Source organism: Sphaeramia orbicularis, chromosome 3, assembly GCF_902148855.1.
Source record: "Sphaeramia orbicularis chromosome 3, fSphaOr1.1, whole genome shotgun sequence".
Classification (NCBI taxonomy): Eukaryota; Metazoa; Chordata; class Actinopteri; order Kurtiformes; family Apogonidae; genus Sphaeramia; species Sphaeramia orbicularis.
Genome location: NC_043959.1, coordinates 47,169,157 through 47,189,938, shown reverse-complemented (window position 1 = coordinate 47,189,938; position 20,782 = coordinate 47,169,157). Strand labels below are relative to the sequence as shown.

The 20,782-nt window shown below is 37.1% G+C and overlaps 1 protein-coding gene across 3 annotated transcripts; it reads left to right on the top strand.

Annotated features, from left to right (window-relative positions):
- The first annotated feature begins 3,156 nt into the window (after nt 1-3,156).
- znf280d (zinc finger protein 280D) lies at nt 3,157-19,174 on the top strand. 3 transcript variants are annotated; one of them, XM_030161946.1, is made up of 18 exons: nt 3,157-3,296; nt 4,958-5,085; nt 5,298-5,503; nt 5,635-5,734; nt 5,814-6,038; nt 6,145-6,219; nt 6,327-6,439; nt 7,034-7,227; nt 14,246-14,403; nt 14,487-14,587; nt 14,683-14,829; nt 15,346-15,480; nt 15,592-15,809; nt 16,462-16,602; nt 16,702-16,770; nt 16,857-16,972; nt 17,069-17,090; nt 17,562-19,174. In XM_030161946.1, exons 2-18 carry the CDS (start codon nt 4,965-4,967, stop codon nt 17,941-17,943), a joined length of 2,523 nt encoding a protein of 840 aa, XP_030017806.1. In that variant the 5' UTR covers nt 3,157-3,296; nt 4,958-4,964; the 3' UTR covers nt 17,944-19,174. The 3 variants fall into 3 exon arrangements, with proteins under 3 accessions (XP_030017806.1, XP_030017799.1, XP_030017814.1); XM_030161939.1 differs by having other exon boundaries at nt 17,066-17,090; XM_030161954.1 differs by lacking the exon at nt 17,069-17,090 and having other exon boundaries at nt 17,562-17,738.
- Nucleotides 19,175-20,782: the final 1,608 nt, after the last annotated feature.

Sequence of the window (20,782 nt, the reverse complement as noted above, 5' to 3'; positions counted from 1 at the left end):
AATCAGAGTAGTCACCATCTTTGTACCTTTTCCTCTGTCTTGCTTTGATGTTGTTTACCTCAGATCAACTGGCACCATGTAATAAACACACAATAATAATGAATATTATGCTTCAGTTTAGCTTAGTAGAACACACAAGTTCTTCCGTAGTTGTAATAGACAAGTCTGAAAATTAAGATTACATTAAGTGTGTGACATAAACATGCCCTCTCCAGTACACCCATTAATTACATGTAATTGGCTGAGGAGGCCACGGGGAGTTTTTCTCTCCTTCAGCATGAGCCCCTTTGAGGGAAACCCTTCATATAACACCTGTTTCCTCTTTAAACATGGATACCAGCAGTTATTTATTTACATCACACTTTATGGGTGTTTCAGTGTAATTTAAAAAAAAAAAAAAATTAGATTCCTGAGCCAAAACCGTTTCTTGCTTTTTTATTTAATAAGTTTTACTCCTTTACAGTTGATAAAATGAGCATCACCATCAGATAGTGTAAATGTGTGGTTCCCTCACTTTCTAAGCTCTTAATCAACTGGTAGCAATTTAAGAACTATACTTTGATTAAGAGGAGGTGTCTGGGGAGAGGGAAGTCTGGGCATCCCTGCTTAGACTGTTACCCTCGCGACCCGGCCCCGGATGGATGGACTTTGATTAAGTGTATTGCAATATGTAATGTTTCAGAATAGTTAACTAAACCACTTTAGTTTGTGTAATTTGTTGAAGCCATGGAGTAGAGCAGTGAAGTCACTTCCGTATAAATCTCAACAATGATCAGCAATTACAGCTGTCTGACAACACTTCTGGTTAGCCTAAATCTGGGTCAGTGGGTATATTCTCGATTGTCTGAAACTAGTCCACAGAAGTGGGTACAAGTCTTATTTCATCTCAGACCACTTATAATTTGCTAAAGGGTAATTCTGAAATTTTTGCCCAATGATGCCAAACAACTGTCAAGCCTTGTAGATTAACATTGTAAAAATTACATTTATTTTTAAATGTACTCCTAATGTGGAACACTGCTTCTCTGGTTTATCTGGTGGGATCATGGTCTCATGTTGACATGTGACAGTGTTCTGAGCTCATTTTCTGTTTGCTCTTAAATTCCTCTAAAAGAAATTACATTAAAATGTGTAACTTCCTATTTATTTTCAACAACCCCGCCCCCCCCAAAATAAATAAATAAATAATTGTTTGCATATTGTCTAGACACAGTAACAAAACATTCCGTATATTCTCTACAAGACCACCCTGGGTCACTAAAACTTCTGGAAACTGATTAAAAATGGTATGGAGGAAAAACGTGGACCTGAGGCATCACAATAGGAGGAGCCTTATTGTCCAAGGGAAGAGTTTGACATCCATCAATTATTTCCACCAGATCAGTCTTCTGAATATGGAAGGAAAGCTGTCCTTTGGGGGTTGTAACCCAAAGACTGAAAGAAAAGAAAAGAAAAAAGAAAAGAAAAAGAAAAGAAAAGAACCTTTGTGCTGTGTTCCTAGATCTTCCTCCAGGTCCCAGACCTCATCACCAGGCTGGTCGAGACCTGCTTGTAAGACCTTCAGGAAACATCAAGTGGACACTAAAGGGGATCAAACTTAACAAGTCATACAGCATTTCCATCGTCAGAGGTTGCCTCACTGATGCAAGGACCGGTACAACTTGACCTGGGGAAGCCCATTAAAACCCCTGGATGGTAGTACAAAGCAAAGATGACACGTACAGAGAAGGATAAAAGCAAATCAGTAACACTCTTCTACCAGTGAAGCTGAAGTTATGGAGTGTCCAGTTTGGACTGCTGTCTTGTCTTACGTGGCCAGTTATCATCTATGAGGTGATCTTATGTCAGGCCAGTTGACTGGAGTCTGGTGAGTGCACAGGTCAGGGAATGCTTGGGCCACCACTATGTCTCAGCAGTGCAAGACTTTAATGAAATGGAGTTATAACACCGGCTATCTATAGCCTGATGGAGGAATACAAATGTGCCAAAACAAGACAAGATGTCACTCACAGAGTCTTTAGAATCTGTTGTAAGAGGTGTCTCTGATCAGAAGGAGAAAGATGGATGACGCCTGATGCAGTATTGGACACAGACTTGGCTCTCCAGCATCAGGACATATTTAGCTTTATCTACCAAGGCAGAGGGAGCTTTAAGAAGACTGGCTTGAAGCATATCTAGGGATATGGCTGCATTCCATACATCATTAGGGTAAAAACAGTGACAACCAGGTAAACAACTGAATAAGTGTTTTAGCGGTGGGTCTTAGTTGTCTCCAATGAACAGGTCCAACGTATCTGTACCTTTTTTTTTTTAACAAAAACAGAGCTAAACACAACATGACCATTTTAAAAAGCTGTGATTTCTTAATTGTATTTATTTCCTTTTCCCCATGATGTGATGTGTATAAAATATATTTTGCTAATGCATTCCTTTCAATAAAGAACTGGAGAAAAAATTAACAGTATAAGTGCTTTCCTTTTCCCGCACCCACCAAGTTTCTTGAAAATTGGAGCAGCATTTTGTGGTTTACTGAATTCCAACTGCACATACTGATATAGTTAAGCAAAATATGTCATAATAATGTCGGTAGAATTTATTATTATTATTATTATTATTATTATTATTATTATTATTATTATTATTATTACTATTATTATTATTATTATTATTATTATTATTATTATTATTATTAAAATAATAAGAATATAAAAATAAGTTTATTTAAATCTGGGTTAAAGACTCACCTGTTCACAGCTGCATTTGAATAGAGTTTTAATTCTTCAGTTCAGATCTGCACTATTCCTTTTAAGATAAAAGTTTTTATGTGTTTTATCTGCTTGTCTCTTTTATCTGTTTACCTGTTTTACCTATTTATCTGATTTTTGTTTGTGTTTTTTGTTTGTTTTTCTCATACCTTCTGCTGTAATGCTTCTAATGTTTTATGTAAAGCACTTTGAACTGTCTTGTACATGAAATGTGCTATATAAATAAAGCTGCCTTGCCTATTATTATTATTATTATTATTATTATTATTATTATTATTGTTATTATTATTATTATTAAGAGAAAAATATGGACTAATCCAAAAGGAAGTGAACTCACCGTCCGTGGTTCTGATTGGTCCAGACAGACCCTGACTGTTTCCGCCGTCTGGATCCATGCATCGCACTATTTCGCTCCCTCCCCTGTGAGCGAGACCCGGACTGTCTGCACTGTATCGTCATCCTGCACCGTGCTGAAGTCGGTTTGTACACACAGCCTGCTACACTGAGTCCCAGAGGCTTGGTGTAAAACAGGTAGGCTACTAAGTTAAACCTGTGTGTTAAAGTCAGCCTTCTGCCTTTGTCCCATTTACCACCTCACAGATTATAAGCTAACAGCTACATCCATACTAGCTAATGTTATGCTGCTGTGATCCGCAAACGAGAACCCTAATAATGTAATCGCAAGATGAATAAAGGATGCATAAGTTTCAGGCTGAGTATATGGTCTGGTTGTGAAGTCAATATTTTATATGTCACACTCTGAAGCATGAAACAAGGTGAGCAGTGAATATAACAAACGTTAGCCTGCTAATGCTAACAATCGTCTAAGGGAATACAATAACGCACAGCCCAGCTAGTTAGCGTCCACAACATTAACGTTTTCTGAGGGTGGCACACTGATAGTTAATGTAATCTGGTGACTGTTACAATTTATTTAGTTACATTTAATGGCATATTGCTAGATTAATGCGGTTAACTGATGATCAGTGTGGCCGCAAGTAGTCATTAAACGGTATGGGTGTTGGAGTTAACGTTTGTGCATTAAGGCCAACTAAAACTAGCATGTAACTTGGGATTAACTTGCTTATTGCGACTTAATTCGAAAATAAATGTATTGTTTTGCTAATGTATTAAGTGTACAAATAAAGCTTATGTCAGCTTGTTGTGGACTGTTAGTTGATAGAAATATGATCTTTTTTGGAAAGAGGTTCACAACTGCATACGGTCTCCTGTAGCAACCAACAGCGTCGCCATTTTGGAAACTGGACCTTTTATGTTATTGGGCCCTGATTAGTATGTAATTACACTGGGTTAAATCAGAAGAGATTACAAAAAATGGTCTCTGTGTCACTATTACAACAAACGTTTGGATCAATTTGGCTTGCTCATTTGTTTACATGTGCTCTGGCTGGTGTTTTAAAAGTCATAGGAGGAAAAGATGGATTATTTAATTTGATTTAAGCATACTGAACATTACAACCTAACAGGAACCAAACTCTGCATTCACAATCCAGTAGACCATAGAAGCATTGATATTTCTTCTCTCATGAAAAGTATGATCTCATAATCTGAGCTCTGTCCCAATCATAAACACAATGATTCTTTTAAATGTTTGGTGATTATTAATTTTTCTGCTGTTATTAATTTTAACTGCTAAAACACAGCCTGCCTGGTTAAACTGAGCTTGTGTGATATTCTGAGAGCCAGAACTACTACTCTACTTCCTCTTCTGAAACAGGTTATTGTTGGAGAAATAATAGTTTGAGGGTGCAGTAAATTCTAGTTATTGCACCTGTGAGCTGTATATTCAGAAAAAGCAGAGTGGCTTTTTATTTTTGTATTGGATGCTCTAAAATACATTTCTAGGAATCACTCAATGCCTTATGAGTTCCACATGAAGACAAAATTTATCATGTGAGCATCATTACCACCTATGGCTCCAGACTCTAGTGGAAAATCACAAGCAATTATTGTGGACAGTATTGTATGTTTAACTGAGATATACAATCTAAAATTATTTTAGAAAAAACAACTGCTCAGTGTTGCTGAATCTAAAATATAACCATAGGCTCCATATACCTTAACTGCATGCTTTTGCAATGATGCCTTTGTGACTTGACTTTTTTGTTTTTTCCGTTCATGACTTTTTCATATCTTTATCACAGAATGAGAATTTGATCATTTTATTGCAGGTCCAACATGTCTGAACTTTTTATGGAATGTGTGGAGGAGGAGTTGGAGCCATGGCAGAGACAAATCCCAGAGGTTAACTTGGTAGATGATGATGATGACGATGAACCCATCTTTGTCGGAGTTCTGTGTATGTTATATTTCATTTTCCAACTAAACATTAATCACCAAATCAGTCGAATTCAAGCATTTGCTCTGTGATCAAAAATCAAAGTCATCAAATATATTATTTCTTATTCATATCTTGTTTAGGTGTGATGGTGCACATCTTATCACAGCTTCTTTACACATACCAGTATCATGTTGATATGCTAATGTCTGTCTTTTTGTGTGTTTTTTCAGCTAATAACCAAAAGGATAGCAAAGCCACCCCTCCTCCTCCTCAGAGGACCAGTACAGGAAAGCAAGAAATCAAACTCCCTGCTTGTCAACCTGCTGCAGGCTCCTCACCAATCATACTGCCTCTAAGCGTAACTGGAAAACCACTGAATACAGCAGCACCCATCGTGTCAACAGTAACACCACAGCCTGTTATTGTTAATAACCAGGTATTAATTATTAACAATTAATGTGCAGAAAGAACCAGTTTGTTCCTGTTAGATTTTCATTTAAAGTGTGCTATAATATGGTTTATATGTCACATATTACTGTGCTAATCTTTGGATTCAAACATTTTCAGGGGTTCATTGTCACTTCTCCACAATTAACAAACAGCACTGACTTCATTGCCTCTCTTGGGTCGCAATATCCACCTGGCACTTCATTCACAATTGTACCAGGTGAGTCTCACTGGCTTTATTGTTGAATATGTTGTGCTGTATCACGGTCTCATCCAAGTCTGTGTTTTCTCTGTTTCAGCGGGTCAGCAGCAGATTTTTCAGCAGGTCACTCCAACAACAATAATCCCTGGTGTAGTCCACAGGCCTCAGGTGCAGCAAATCAGCAACAATGTTGTGACGCTGTCTAATGTCCAGAGTCCTGCTGTGTATTCAACACAGACTAAACAGTTGCTGCCCAACCGGACCAACTCACAGACTCCTCAAATTATTTCTGTGCCTTTTCAGGCCAATAGCAGTATTAGAGGTACAGTAAAAAAAAAATAAAAAGCTGTCTTTGCTTTACTATTCTCTCAGACCAGTCAGCTGGCAGTGACTAAGATATTCATGCATAGTCTTGCCCTTTTAAACAGATCAAGGTTTACTCAAACGAACATTGCAGCCACAGCAAGCAGACAGCACAGCAAAAAGAGCCAGGACTGATTTGGGTACGTTTGTATTTGTAGTATAAGTCCTATCATTTCAAATCTAGTGCTGTATTTTTGTACCTCTTTGTGCATTGGTAGCTTCTAAATGATTTTGTGTTTTTCTGAAGGGCTGGTGACTGTAACCAACCCAGTGGAAAATGGGGTCTCTAAACGTATCTTTAAGTGCACCAACTGCCAAAGGGAATTCCTTCAACAGGATGCGCTGAAAAGTCATATGACAGTAAGTTCAATGTGATATTGATGATAATTCAAAACATATACATTTTTTTAAATAACACATTTGCCTCAGAGGCAGTTAGTCTAATCAAAGCCAGTGTGTGTACTTTTTTGACTACCTCCACTTATGTATTGAAGAGCATTAATTAACTTATTTTGTAGACTGTAGAAAATCCTATGATGATCCCGCCTTAATTTAATTTTTAACAAATTAACGCCAGTTCTCATTTTGTAAAACATGCCTTCTATATAAATATAGTTTTTTCTTTTGTTCAGACAAGGAATGGTTTTTAGTTTTTAGATGTTACCTGCTTGACAGTTTCGACTGTGACTCCAGTCTTCCTCAGAAGCGTCATCCGACGTGTTGCTGGCGTGTCGGATGATACTTCTGAGGAAGACTGGAGTCACAGTCAAAACTGTCAAGCGGGTAACATCTAAAAACTAAAAACCATTCCTTGTCTGAACAAAAGAAAAAACTATATTTACATAAACAGAAGACAAAATGAACGTCTTTAGCCTTATGCCTTCTATATATTTGCATTCATGTTTAAATGACATTGTTATGAAGTTGGGTTGTTCATGTAATGTTCTGTTTTAGAGCTGTGGATCAAACAAGGGGGAAGGCACATTCCAGTCATCAGTAATGCAGGTTGGTGCGAACAAGCGCATCATGTTGGTCGCAGACTTCTACTATGGCCGATTTGAAGGAGATGGGTTGAAGAAAGAGGGACAGAAGACCAACACTACATTCAAATGCCAGAGCTGTTTGAAGATTCTCAAGAACAATATCAGGTATTACTATGTGATTTGTTGCTTTCAACACACAGTATATAGCATTTCCAAATTCCAAATGACAAGGACTTTGTTATATATCTTGTTGACTTACGTACTTGCATCAGTTTTTGGAATGATGTCATTTTTAGAAAAAATTATTCACTGTCACAGTCTCTTGTAAGTGGTCTCCTGTCAGTGGTGTCATATTTATTTTCAACTGTACATTACTTACAGAATTTTCAATGAAATGACATAACATAAATGTAAGTCATTATACCTGATGTGAATGAAACTGTAAGATATTTAAATTTTTGGTGAAATGAGTGGTTAAACTTATTCACAATGTATATGTCAACAGCTTTTATTGTGAAAGGTTGTAACAGAAGTGGTGGATCTGCAATGAGCAGCAGTTAACGTCTTCTGCTGTTTTGATGGAGTGAAACACAGTAGTAGACAAAACACACTTCAAGCCAAATAAATAATAATATACTATCACTGGCAAGGTGACACTATAATTATGATGTACATGGGCTGGCCAATAAAAGTGCACACATGGATTTATCTAAACACACAGGTCAGATCATTCAATGAGATCGTTTTTGCAGTTTCAGTTCCAACAGGTCCTTTAACCCTTTAACTGATGAAGTGAGTGGATTCACATTTCTTAAACAACCATCCGTAGTGTTAGTGAGACTTAAACTACATGTAGTTGGACTACATAGTTAAACTACATTTTGCTGTAATTTGCTGGTGGTTAAACTACATTCATATTTTGTGCCGCGTAAAGTAGTTCAAGTACTTTCTGGGTAATTTTTTGTAGTTTAACTACTCAATTTGCAAACTACAATTTTGGGTAACAACATAAAATTAAGAGTTTCTTTTAGATTTATTTTTGTAATATAAATTGTATTTCATGTTTTACCATTGAATGCAGGACAGTCCCTTTTTCTTTCATCCTGAATTGCTTTGAAGGCATGATCATGTCATGTCATGACATGACAGCCATTGCTGCCTCTGATTGCTTGCTCTGGCAGTACTCAAATGCTTCGCAGATGTGTGATCTACTAATGTCGTGTGGTCCTTACCATGGACAACCCTCCGGCCAGCACCACCACTGATAGTGACGTACCACCCCAACCATGGCCATATTTTGTTTCATATACACCACATGTACATTATCAATTTAACACTGAAAATAAAAAGTAGTTGCATGTCAGCATGACAGTAGTTCAGACAAACTACATTTCTACCCCTGGAGAAATGTAGGGTCTAATTACTGTCATGCTGAACTACTTGCAGTTTTAAAAGCTATGCTGGCAAAGTAGCTTCCCCAACACTGACCATCAGTTCACTGGAGAGCTTAAAGATTGGAATGTGTTTCAATGTAAAAAGTTCATGTAGTCGGATGAGACCAGACTGACTGTGCTCCAGAGTGATGGGTGTATTAGGGTGAGAAGAGAGGTGGATGAAGCAATCACCCATCATGCCTAGTGCCTACAGTACTAGCCTTTGGGGCAGTGTTATGATTGGTACATAATGTGTCACCATGTCATGACATGGGTTCATTTATGTAGCCAAGCTACAACAACTGATGCACGACTTAGTAGAAATAATGAAGGAACTTGAAATCATTTCCAAGTATACTGATCTATAAGCAAAATGCTCTCAGAATAGAAATAGTGAAGCTTCACTAAATTTTGCTCACCAAAGTAAAATTATGTCTAAAGTGTCAATTGGTTGTAGTTTTAAAGATACAGTATTGGATCAAAGTTTAACATATTATGAATTGCTGTTAAAAAAAAAAAAAAAAACTAACAGAGTCATCGATTACACTGTTTCTTCATTTTCATTGGCCTTGGACATCTGACCAAACCTCTGTGGAGACAGTTCGCAGTCCTGCTGGCATCTTCAAAACCTGTCTGGTGGTACAGATTATTCCCACAATGTGCCTCCTTCTGTTTGACACATTCTTTCATTTGTGCCATTCAGTGCATTCAAGAACCTGAGGTTTATGAGATGTAAAGTTGTCTCCAAAGTCAAGGGAACAGACTGATGAAAACTTGCCCAACTACTCTGCATGTGGTTTAAAGGGCATATGGATATTTTATCATAACATGTGGGCTTCTGCTAGAAGTGTGCAAGGTATTTTTTTTTAGTTTTTTTTTAGTTTCCAGTGTGTCTCTTAACAACCGAGCAGTGAAATGTGTGTGATTGGAAGATGACAAACTGATGGAGTTCTGCTTTCCATCAGTGCCATCCAGTGTGCTCTGAGGCTGCTTGCAGCATAGAACATGTAGCAAATTCATGTGACATTGACTTTGCAGTTAACAGAGGTAAGACAGTGTCACACTGACATATGATTGGTTTCTTGTCACATGACAGACCTGTTGTAGAGGGAGCAGAACTAAATCAATACTCTTGATTTACACCATCATCAGATTTGGTCACGATATGAAAAACTAACCTTAAAGCAGTATATACTGTAACTTTCATCACAATTTTTGGATTAATTTGTAATCCGTTAGTCTTTCCGTGCTTGTGCACCTGAATTACGTTCCTCTTGGTGAACAACTTTGAAGATGACTCCATCATAAACATGGTCTGTTTTTTTACATAACAAACTGAAACATCACTTGGACCTGTTTGGAAATTTTGTTGCGAAGTGCGTTGTGGCAATGGCGACCAAGCGAAAGCTGTTTTTTTTTGCTTTTTTTTAAAATTCATCAGGTTTAATGTACAAAACATTCATGGCATAAATTCTTTTACAAATCAAAACAGGAAGAGGTGCAAAGGGCATAGGAGGGATAAAAACAAACAAAAAAACATTTTCATAACAGAAATAAAGTTAAACAAAGCCTAGGGCTTTTTTTGTAAGTCACATTTTTCAACAATATTAAAAAGTTTGCAGGTATTTTTCTTTAAGAGATTCAGGCATTGTGTTCTGGTCCCAGACAACAAGGCAAGTGGCCCTAATAGAGCTGACGGTACCCTGCGAGGAAAGGATCGAGGAGGCACATGAGTGCTAGCTGGGTAAATACCAGTCCCTCATCTCCGAGAACCAGCAGATTGGGTGGAGAGCCTGGAATCTACCAGTGGAGGTCAGTTATAGGGGCTTCCCTGGACAGTCACTCTGGAGAGCACTGGGGATGCTTGGGGTCAGAGGGGCAACCCGCAAGAACCTGGTGAATGGCATTTCAAAGCAGGCAGAGACAGCATCTAGATGGCTGTGGCTAAAGAGGAATGAGCGGTGGCTGAACCAGGCTGGCACAGGAGAGGGGAGCCAGAGCTGGTTGAGGAAGACCTGCAGGGCCGAGGGGGCAGTTCCAGGACGTTCCGGGGGGTGCCCACTTGAAAACCCGATGAAGTCTCAAGGTCTGAATCATACAGCTCTGCCCAGTTGAACGACGTCTGAAGCGAGCGACTTCTTTGCCAGCCACACCACATAAGGAGCAGGAGGTCACTCCTGCCAAGGGCGGTGGCTGCGATACTTCTGTTAAAGACAGGGCTTTTATGAAATGAAGAAACTCAATATGAAACACATAAAATCTGGGTTTTGTTTTTAAATATTTACATTTGTGTATATGGAATTTAGCAAGAATGAGAATATTGTTTATCAGAAAGTCCTTTTCCTTATAGTCCATGATCAGTCTGAATATGATGTCTTCATGAGAAGGGTTCCAGGTGAATCTTTGTATGAAGCCAGTCATGTATATCAAACCATAGAGTTTCTGAAAATTTGCAGTGGAAAAAATAAATAATCTGAATTCTCAGTATCATCACAAAACCCACATTGGTTGTTTTCAAAACCAACTCGCTGACACAACAGTTCCCCAGACAGATACACACCATTTAATATTTGAAAGTGGATTTCTTTGGCTTTTGGATTAATGGGGTATTTTGGATATTTGGATTGTATTGGACCAAGCGAAAACTGTTTCTCACAGATTCGGCAAGAAAATGAACCAGATTGCTACAATGTAAAATTCTCCATTCCAGTAGGATTGTTTTAAAGAATGAGTATAGTTGGTGGATGGAGGTAAAGGCAACATTTGGGTTCAGCGCTCATGAAGAGACAGAGAAATTACTGCTGCGTGGAATTCCCATTCCCACAATGCACTTTGCAAAAATTTCTGAAAAGGCCCGAGTGATGTTTTGGTTTGTTATTCATGCAAGCGGACTGTGTTTGTAATGGAGTTATCTTCGAAGTTGTTCACCTTGAGAGAAGTGATTCAGGTGTGTAAGCACAGACAGACTAATGAATTAGTGATAATTAGGCTATCACTGCGGTTTTACAAATTTGAAAAAAAAATGTGTGATAAAAGTCATATGCTGCTTTAAGGCAGTAAGGAAACAGAAATATTAAGACTGGATTAATTTGAGTCAAAGTGAATTCCTTCACATAGTTGGGGGGGTAATGATCCTATTGTCCTTTCAGTGTGCTTTATTTGAGAAAAAAAATGACCGAATTAAACCAGACACACTTGGAGTATTTGAGTTTTTGTGATTCCTCTTCATATAAACCTAGTTGGTAGATGAAATTTGATGCCTGATTGTTCTGCTTTTATTTATTCAGGTTTTAACCATTTGAGAGATTGAATTAACATTTATAGACAGGTAATATGGATACAAACATCGTAATATTTTGGTTTACTTGGCCTTGAATTTGTCTTGAGGTATTGTTAACATGTGATTTGAGCGTTGTTTCGTACCACATCTTGGTTAGGAATTATTTTCTGCACTGAGTCTTCTGTCAAAACTGCCAGTGTCCAATAATTAATTACTCTCTGAACACAGACTGGGACTCAAGCTGAAGAGATATGAGTCGAGTGCCAATAAAAGAAAGCATGGACGTCTTTGTTGGCTCTCAGTGCCGTTTTCATCTAAGATGGATGACAACGTCGGACTATTTTCCCTCATGGGCCTAAAGATGAAAAATGACTGCTAGTTTAGGTGGCGTAAGAACTGCTCCTTTGATTAAATAACTTTGCTTCAGAACATTGCAAAAAAAGCATCTGTAAGCTGCTTTTAATGGGGAAACACATTTGTACCGCAACCACACTCTCACAGTCGAGGTCATAGTTCATCCACATAAAAATTTCTATTAGGGGAGCTGAGGTAGCAGAATGTACAGGCTGAAAAATGGGCCGTGCCTTGTCAGGGCAGCGGTGGCAGGTAGTTGTGGAGGTGCTTAATGCAGCCACGGGGCACTACATCATTAGGCAAAACAAAAATCTTTGTGTAATTGCTGATATTATAACGGCCATTATACATGCTTAGAAAGTGAGGTGCAAGGAGAATACTTCATTTATCTTTTTTAAACCCCTTGGGACTTAGACCATAACCACTGCATCTATGCAGGCTATGAATATATAATTTTTTCCCACTACTCGCTGTTGGTTTTATTTAAATGCAGCTGTTTACCATTTAAAAGTGGAAATATTCCTTGAATTACTGCAGACTTCTTATACACTGTGTGTAGATTGAGGTCCTATGCTTTAACTATTGTTAACCTTGACTTGTGTGGAAAAAACAAACTTTTTTTTTTTAAAGGATGGAGATGTGTTAGAAGGCTGTCGTATTTACTGAAATATAAGGCACTCATTTGCTACTGTTGACATTCTCCCTCACAATGTAATTATTACAAAAGAGTTTTATATATATATATATATATATATATATATATATATATATATATATATATACATATATATATATATATATATATATATATATATATATATATATATATATATATATATAAATTACTGCTTATAATGTAACCGCTGTTAAACCTGATTAGGGTACAGTAATAGGTTTTGGGAGAGGAGTTTGTAGTTGCACAGAAGTGTGTGTTTTACTGAAAAAGCTAAAAACTGAAATGGCTGATATATTTTACAGTGTGTTCATTAAGGGACTTTTCTACTAAACTTTCCCAGGTTTTTGTACTGGTTCTGTTTGGATTTTCTGTATGTTAGTGCCACCTAGAGAACTAGCATCACCTCCAGTTCAGAGCAGAACCATGTTTGATGATGTTTCCCTGAAGTGATGGCAATGTGCAGCCAATGATGGATCATGATCGATCTATCTATCTATCTATCTATCTATCTATCTATGAATCCATATTTTAACAGCTCATTTTGTTCTATTTTATATATTTGTTAGGGTTAAACCAACTAACTCTTCACCCACTTCAATGTACTGTTTACTCTTTCTCTACTGCCTTCTTTTGTTTCTGCCTGTCTCACAGATTTCTCATTTATTGATGTTTTCTCTGTCTATTAGATTTGTGTTTCCTAAACACAAGATTTGGACGCACAACAGGTTGCAGAGCTATTTTTAGTGGGTCGCCAAACAGCAGAGGAATATATATACATACATATATATATATATATATATATATATATATATATATATATATATATATAGCGATAATATGTGAATTAATTATTCTTATTAAAACAAAAGAGAACTATTGTCATGAAGAGTTACTAAATACTGACCTCACCAAAGCCATGTGAAATGTGGAGGAAAAGATGTAACAGGACAAATATTATGTGAAAGATATAATAACAAAGACATTGTGTTGACAGAATAACATACAAGAGTAGATTACAATGACATAATAGACACTCACTCACAGTGTAACAGTCAATAATAATGTAGATTAGAAATCGCTGATATCGTTGTTGTTACCAGCCTCCCAGGTTCAAAATCATTTGAGTTTTGTTCTAAATTCTTCAAAAATGGATGACTGTTCCATGATGGCAGAAAAAGTGTACAATGTGAATGAAAACATCCATTCCTTCTTCTCATTAGTCAAATCCATATTCTGGGCCAAGGGGATATTTTAGATTTTTGGCCTGGGACTATTGGTTATATAAATCTGTGTCAGATACATAGACATCATAATCTTGTTCTCATTTTGCATAAACCCACTGTGTTAACAGTAGGTTTATCTCATGGTGTTCAACATTTAAATATGTGCGATCTGTTAAAGGTTTATGTGATGACTCTGTTTGTGTATCCTCTCTTGCAGGTTCATGAACCATATGAAACACCACCTGGAGCTGGAAAAGCAGAATAGCGAGAGCTGGGAAAGCCACACAACGTGCCAGCATTGCTACCGGCAGTACCTGACTCCATTCCAGCTGCAGTGTCACATCGAGAGTGCTCACAGCCCGATCGAATCCACAAGTAACAAAATAATCCACTAAGTTACCTCAGAGGGTTTTTTTCAAGGAGTTAGTTTAATAATTTTCTCTTCTTTCCCTTTTTAGCCATTTGCAAAATTTGTGAGCTAGCATTTGAGTCTGAGCAAGTGCTCTTGGACCACATGAAGAACAACCACAAGCCTGGAGAAATGCCATACGTCTGCCAGGTCTGCCACTTGTAACTGAAATCTGGTGTCATTTCTAAATTTAAGGAACAAAAGCCCCTCATTTTTACTGAAATTTTGTTTTACTGGATCCACAGGTGTGCAATTACAGGTCCTCTTTCTTCTCAGATGTGGAGACACATTTCCGTAGTGTCCATGAAAACACAAAAGACCTGCTCTGTCCCTTCTGCCTTAAAGTTCTTAGAAGTTGTCATGTATACATGCAGCACTACATGAAACACCAGGTATGAGAACTGCATTTAATTATTTTTGTTCAAGCAGGTCTGTCTAAAAATGTTATGTTTGGAGTGTCATTTGAAACTAGATAAAAACTTGAACACCTGACCCATAACAGCATGTCTCAGTAACAGGTTGCTAATTCTAAAAACCCCTGAGATTAAAAAAGCATATTTTGGAGAGTCTGAACTTTTTTTTGTTGAATATTAGCTCTAACTCCAAGGTTAGATTGATGTGGTTGTCTGCTGAACACCTTACTGCAATACATAACAAGCTGACAATAAAACCTGTTTCTCTTCACCTGCCCTGAAGCAGCAATAAATTTGGTAGAGTTGGACCCAAACAAAATTAATTGCTATTCTAATAATAGCCATGAAAGTTTTTTGTACTTGTGATATTCTTTCAGGAAATCCAAATGAAACATCTTGGCAATTAGCCTGTAGTCGCACCACACATTAATCATGTTTTTATGTTTCTGTGTTTTTTGGTTTTTGGTTGTTTTTTTTGTTTTTTTTCAATTTAAGAGAAAAGGTATCTATCGCTGTGGAAAATGCAGACTGAATTTTCTTTCCTACAAAGAAAAAGTGGAACACAGGAGTCACGTTCACAAGACATTCAAAAAACCTAAAGCACTGGAGGGTCTCCCTGCTGGAACCAAGGTTCATCTCCATCATTATAAGATTTATCGTAGACTTTGCTTTTCTGATCAAGATTTCTTTTTTTTTTTTTAATTTGTTTCGATTTATGTTAAATTTTTTTTTATCTTTTAGGTGACCATTCGAGCCTCCTTAACAGGGAAGATGCCCACATTGCAGAGCGTTCCAGATCGATCTGGTTTCATTGTCCCTCCAGAAATGCAGAGCCCTGAGCCTTCAGTCAGTGTGTCGAAGTCAAAGTCAAACTATGGAGCAGGGAAATCCAAAACTCCACAGGGCAAGAAGCAAGACCCTCTGACCTCCAAACACAACTTAGCGATCAAGAATCTAAGGTTGTTGATCTTTTTCACTTTGGACAGAAGCAACACAACACCAATAATTAGTGTTTTTATTGATTAAATCAAAATGTTTACACTGTGTTCATGAGTGATGGAGCTTATCCTCTAATGCGACTCTGGGACTTAAACCAGACATTTATAATCCTTCTCCTGTCAGCTCTAACCCCATGTATCATTCAGAATCCCTCCTCGCACTCCAAACGCTAATATGAAGTCCCAGCTCTTGGGCATTCATGACAGGGTGGGGGGCGAATTAATAGATGTTATTAAAGCTGAACAATACACAAACCTAGTTAATTGTAATTTCAATTAATTTTCCAGACAGTCTTCATTAGAATAGCTAAAATGATATAGTGTATACCAGATACAGTTCAACTAATGAGAGTGATATTTAGCTAATGAGGCTCAGTGATCAGTGTGCTGATTTTAGTGATGTGGGCTGTTGAACAGAAAAGACACAATATAAGTATATGAGACTGAATTGAGAAGTTCAGAGCCACTGAAATGAAGAAGCTAAATGCCTGTCAGCAGACAGGCATCAATTAAAACAGACCACTGTCTATGAGTGTGTATAAATACATGATGCATCAGTTTTTAACTAAAAGATTAAACTTGTTTTGCGCTCATGTTCATTTTCAACACTCAGACCCAGTGGCAGCCACTACACGTGCATCGAGTGCATGTCACGGATTGACAACTTCTTCTCTCATTTCCCGATGGTTTTAAACTGTGGTGCCTGCAAATACCGGACAAGTTGTAAAGTTTCCATTGGGAATCATATGATAAGGTGAACAGTTTAATTTCTGAAATATGAGTCATTTTCAGCCAGTTTTAGGTATTGTGTACATATTTAGCAAATCTTATGACACATCTGTCCTTTTGTCAGGTTTCATAGTACCATCGTCAAAAACAGATTTTCAAAACTGGAAAGTAGGAAAAATACACCCGCATTAAAGTAAGTACACAAATGATGTTTGATATAAAATTGTCATTTTGCGTTTGAGCATGACAATTTTTTTTATCGTCTACTCATTTGCTCAGATTAACCCTCGTCTGTCTCAACTGTGACCTCCTGGTGGATGCGTCTGGTGGTGACCTGATGACCAAACATTTAACTGACCGACCAAATCACATATGCAGAGTTATTCAAGAGAAAGGTTTGTGAGTCTTCCACTGGTTCCCTGAAGTCACAGCCAGTATTTAGTGCGATACATGTTTCTTGAATAGGCTGTCTCTTGTTTTTGACCCAGCAGATATCAAAGCCAAAGATCGAGTGTGAGTAGAAACTACTACCCACATTAATGTCTTCGAGCCTGTTTAGCTTTAACCTGTACAGAACACCTGACATTACAGAAGTAAACATTTACTTCTGTGATTAAGCTTAACACTCAAAGTTTTAACAGACGCATCATCGCTTGAATCTGTAGTATCTATCGAACTCATTTTTTAGTTAGATTTACACATCACGTAAATTTGTTGTCTCCAAACCAAGGATTATTTTCTCAACACTGACGACACGTATGAAACAAATTTTGAGGAGGTTTCCTTTTACCTGACAATACAGATCTTCTAGAATGGCCTGTCAGTTTAGTTTTCACTTAACATTAGAGCAGCTGTTGATGTAAATCTAATACTACTTTCAAATATTAGATTGTTTAATATTTTAATATTCTCTGTTAATTCTGGATGTTACTAAGATTTTACATGTAGCCTGACTTTACAATTCCATCCTGTCTTCTCATGCAGGCACCCCTTGGGACAGTCAGCCAAAGCCTTTTACCTCTTGACATCAGCACCTGCTCATGTACCAAAGGAAACAGACCTAAAATCCATTAAAACTATCTCATCTGGAAGTGCTCATGTCAAATCTGTTGACCAGCAGCCAACAGAGTCGATGCAACACGTGGGCAATCAGGACAAACAAACCACAGAAACAGGAGTCACTGAAGGTTCTTCTGAAAAGCAGTCGTCGCTGCCCAGTTTGTCTTCCTCGTGTCCTTCAGATGCAGTTTTAGATGTGTGTGAGCAGCCAAACGTCAGCTCAATGAGCACAGATGACAAAGAAGCACCCAATGAATCACTGATTGATGAGGATGAGACAAGTGAACTAAAACCTGAATCAGAGTGAACCTTCACATCCACCGAGCTACAAATAAGAGGTTTACTCTGTTAAAAACATCTTCGTCTGCTTCAGGTTTATCTGTTTCTCTTATAGATATCAGTCTTTTGGCTTGAGTTGACATTAGAGTATAATTCCTCCAATGTAAATTATATCTGTATTTAGAAATAAAAATCCATTACACTATCTTTACTTTCTATATAAGATTTAAATTCATTTGCATAGTCAATATTCAATATCCATGCACCTGATACATGTGTCCATTTTGACGTAAAACAAGTTTTCGCTCTTTATTCCTCATACCAACTTAATGGAGTTGCATCAAAAGACATATTCAGAAAGAGTTTGTTTCTGCTTTTGGTTCGTTTTTGTTTGAACAGTTTGATATGCATTTCTACCTGAGATTATTTCACGCATTTATTATGACTTGCAATGTTTTTCTAAACATGTAGTTTTGGTCTGTAGGGACTTTTAGCAACATGCTTATCTATTTTACAACAATTACTCGAATATGCCCATTATTTACATCAAATTCACAGCTTTTTGTTTGAGTATTGGTATATTATTGACATTTGTATTTTGAGCATCCCAGGGTAATTTGTGTTTCTTTAAACCATCGAGAAATACAACTGTATTTGTGTAGAAAGTTGTAGCATTAAATGATCTTCCCCCGAGAAAAGGAAAATGAAGTTTGTGAAATCTGTGAGTGGTAGTGTTGGGGACAAAATGGGGACTTTTTTGTGAATGAGCAAAAAAAAAAAAAAGTCAAGTCTGCATACAGCTACACCCAAGCAGATTTACTGTTTTTCTCTTTTAATTACATTAAAGTGCCAGTTTATAAAACAAATATGTATGTGATACTTGGTGTAGGTGCACAGCATCAGCTGTAGACAGACGGTCACTCTGTTTCAGCTGCTGGTTGATTAAGTTGCCTTTGATTTGCATTGACTGTAGAAAAGTAAATTCCATGAGGCTATGGGAGTGGTTAATGTGTGGATTGTTTACTTTGTGTGGCTCACTGTCACATTCTGTATTTACATTTTTTAAGAAAGGTTTTTACTTGTATATACTGTATCTGTACAACCTTCAAATACATCGACAGTACGTCTATATCAGTGTAAATGTAACCCCCTCAAGTCTGTTTTGGATACATTCCTCTATGTCCTCAGAAATCTAGAAGTTGCTGAGTTTGAATCTGTTTTTTTTCTGTTGATGTAAATAAATCTTTAATACAAAGGGACTGAGTATTGGCATTTGTTTTCTCTAAAGAAACTCAATGTTTTTTGTCATCAGTGAATTTAAATCAGATCAGAATTTAGGGAACATTTTTTTGGTGCTAAAGACTTTAACACTACAATATAAACACCATTGACTGTTCAAACACAGCATTGTTACATCACTTCAACTTAGACAATTATTACACCTTAGTAATGTGATGCAAGACAGGTTTTGAATTTTTAGTACTTTGCTATCATAAGCTACCGTAGATACTGTATGAGAAGAGACATTACTTGCTTTGTGCACATGTAAAATATAGAATACTACCCAAAATATATAGGCACGTTTGTATGGCTAATAGAGTTGATGGGTTTAAACCAGGGGTGTTCAATCCTGGTCCTCAAGGGCCGGTATCCTGCATGTTTCAGATGTATCCCTCTACCAACACACCTGACTGAAATGATAAGCCTATCATCAAGCTCTGCAGAAGTCTGATAATGACCGTCAGGTGTCCTGGAAGAGGGACACATCTAAAACATGCAGGGTACTGGCCCTCGAGGACCAGGACTGGACACCCCCAGTTTAAACAAAATAACTGAGACATTAAGTCAGACACATTTTTATACGTTTTATATGTGGACTGTGTATTTGTTATGAATAAAAGGGACTAAGAATCATTCATTTTCATAATTTCAGAAATGTGGTTTTCTAATATGAAATTTCCCTAACAAAAGTTAACTCAAAAGTGGTGCTGACCCACGGTTGGTACCTATTAGAACATCTAAATCAACTTCTCTTTATATTAGATTTTTTATATATATAATTGTATTTTGCATAATATGACATACAATATATAAACAGTATACACATAAACGGAAAAGCACAATAACCTATGAGCTTGAATCAGGCCTGTACTATCTCTGTAACTGTACGGGGGTTTAAACTATTCTTTATCCTGTGACCTTGAACTTTGACCTTTTAACTCCCAGATGAATGGGTGACCAGGCTGGGTCATGATCAACATTAATGCTGAGTTTGATCATAATCAGCTGTATTTGTTATTGAGTTATGGCACAATCATAATCAAAAAAATCCATCAGCTTGGGTTACAATACCGCTTCAGACATTATATTTACTCTCAAAATATCGATAATATACTGTACCTCCTTCCAATGAAATCTGAATGTGTTGTTTTTGACAATATTAGACAGGTACTTTCTCATTCTGTTTTGGAGAAAATGTCAACAACATGTAGAACTGTTGAAATATACACGTTTGTTGGAATTATAGTGCTTGGTATTTTTAGATGTTATACATGAACTGGACTCATCATTGTATATAAACACTTCTGATGACAAACAAAATATTCAAATTTAATAATTAATTCAAAGTTCTAATGTAGTCTGTCTTGATATTTTAAAATATAATTTACATTTTTTTTATTCCTATATGAGGGTTTTTATTTCATTTACAAACAAAATAAAAACATCTATATTATAAAAGAAAAGTGGACTCTGTCTGTGTGTCTCTCTCTCCTTCTCAAACCATTCTAATAAACGCATGTCTTAACACAAGAGAGCTTGCACTTCCGGCCAAGACTCTGCAGTCCATCTTCACTTGGAGGAAATAG

Coding starts and splice junctions, on each gene's coding strand:
- znf280d (XM_030161939.1), top strand. CDS start 4,965: ATGTCTGAACTTTTTATGGAATGTGTGGAGGAGGAGTTGGAGCCATGG. Junction 6,039..6,144: donor GGCCAATAGCAGTATTAGAG/GTACAGTAAAAA, acceptor CCTTTTAAACAG/ATCAAGGTTTACTCAAACGA. Junction 6,220..6,326: donor AAGAGCCAGGACTGATTTGG/GTACGTTTGTAT, acceptor GTTTTTCTGAAG/GGCTGGTGACTGTAACCAAC.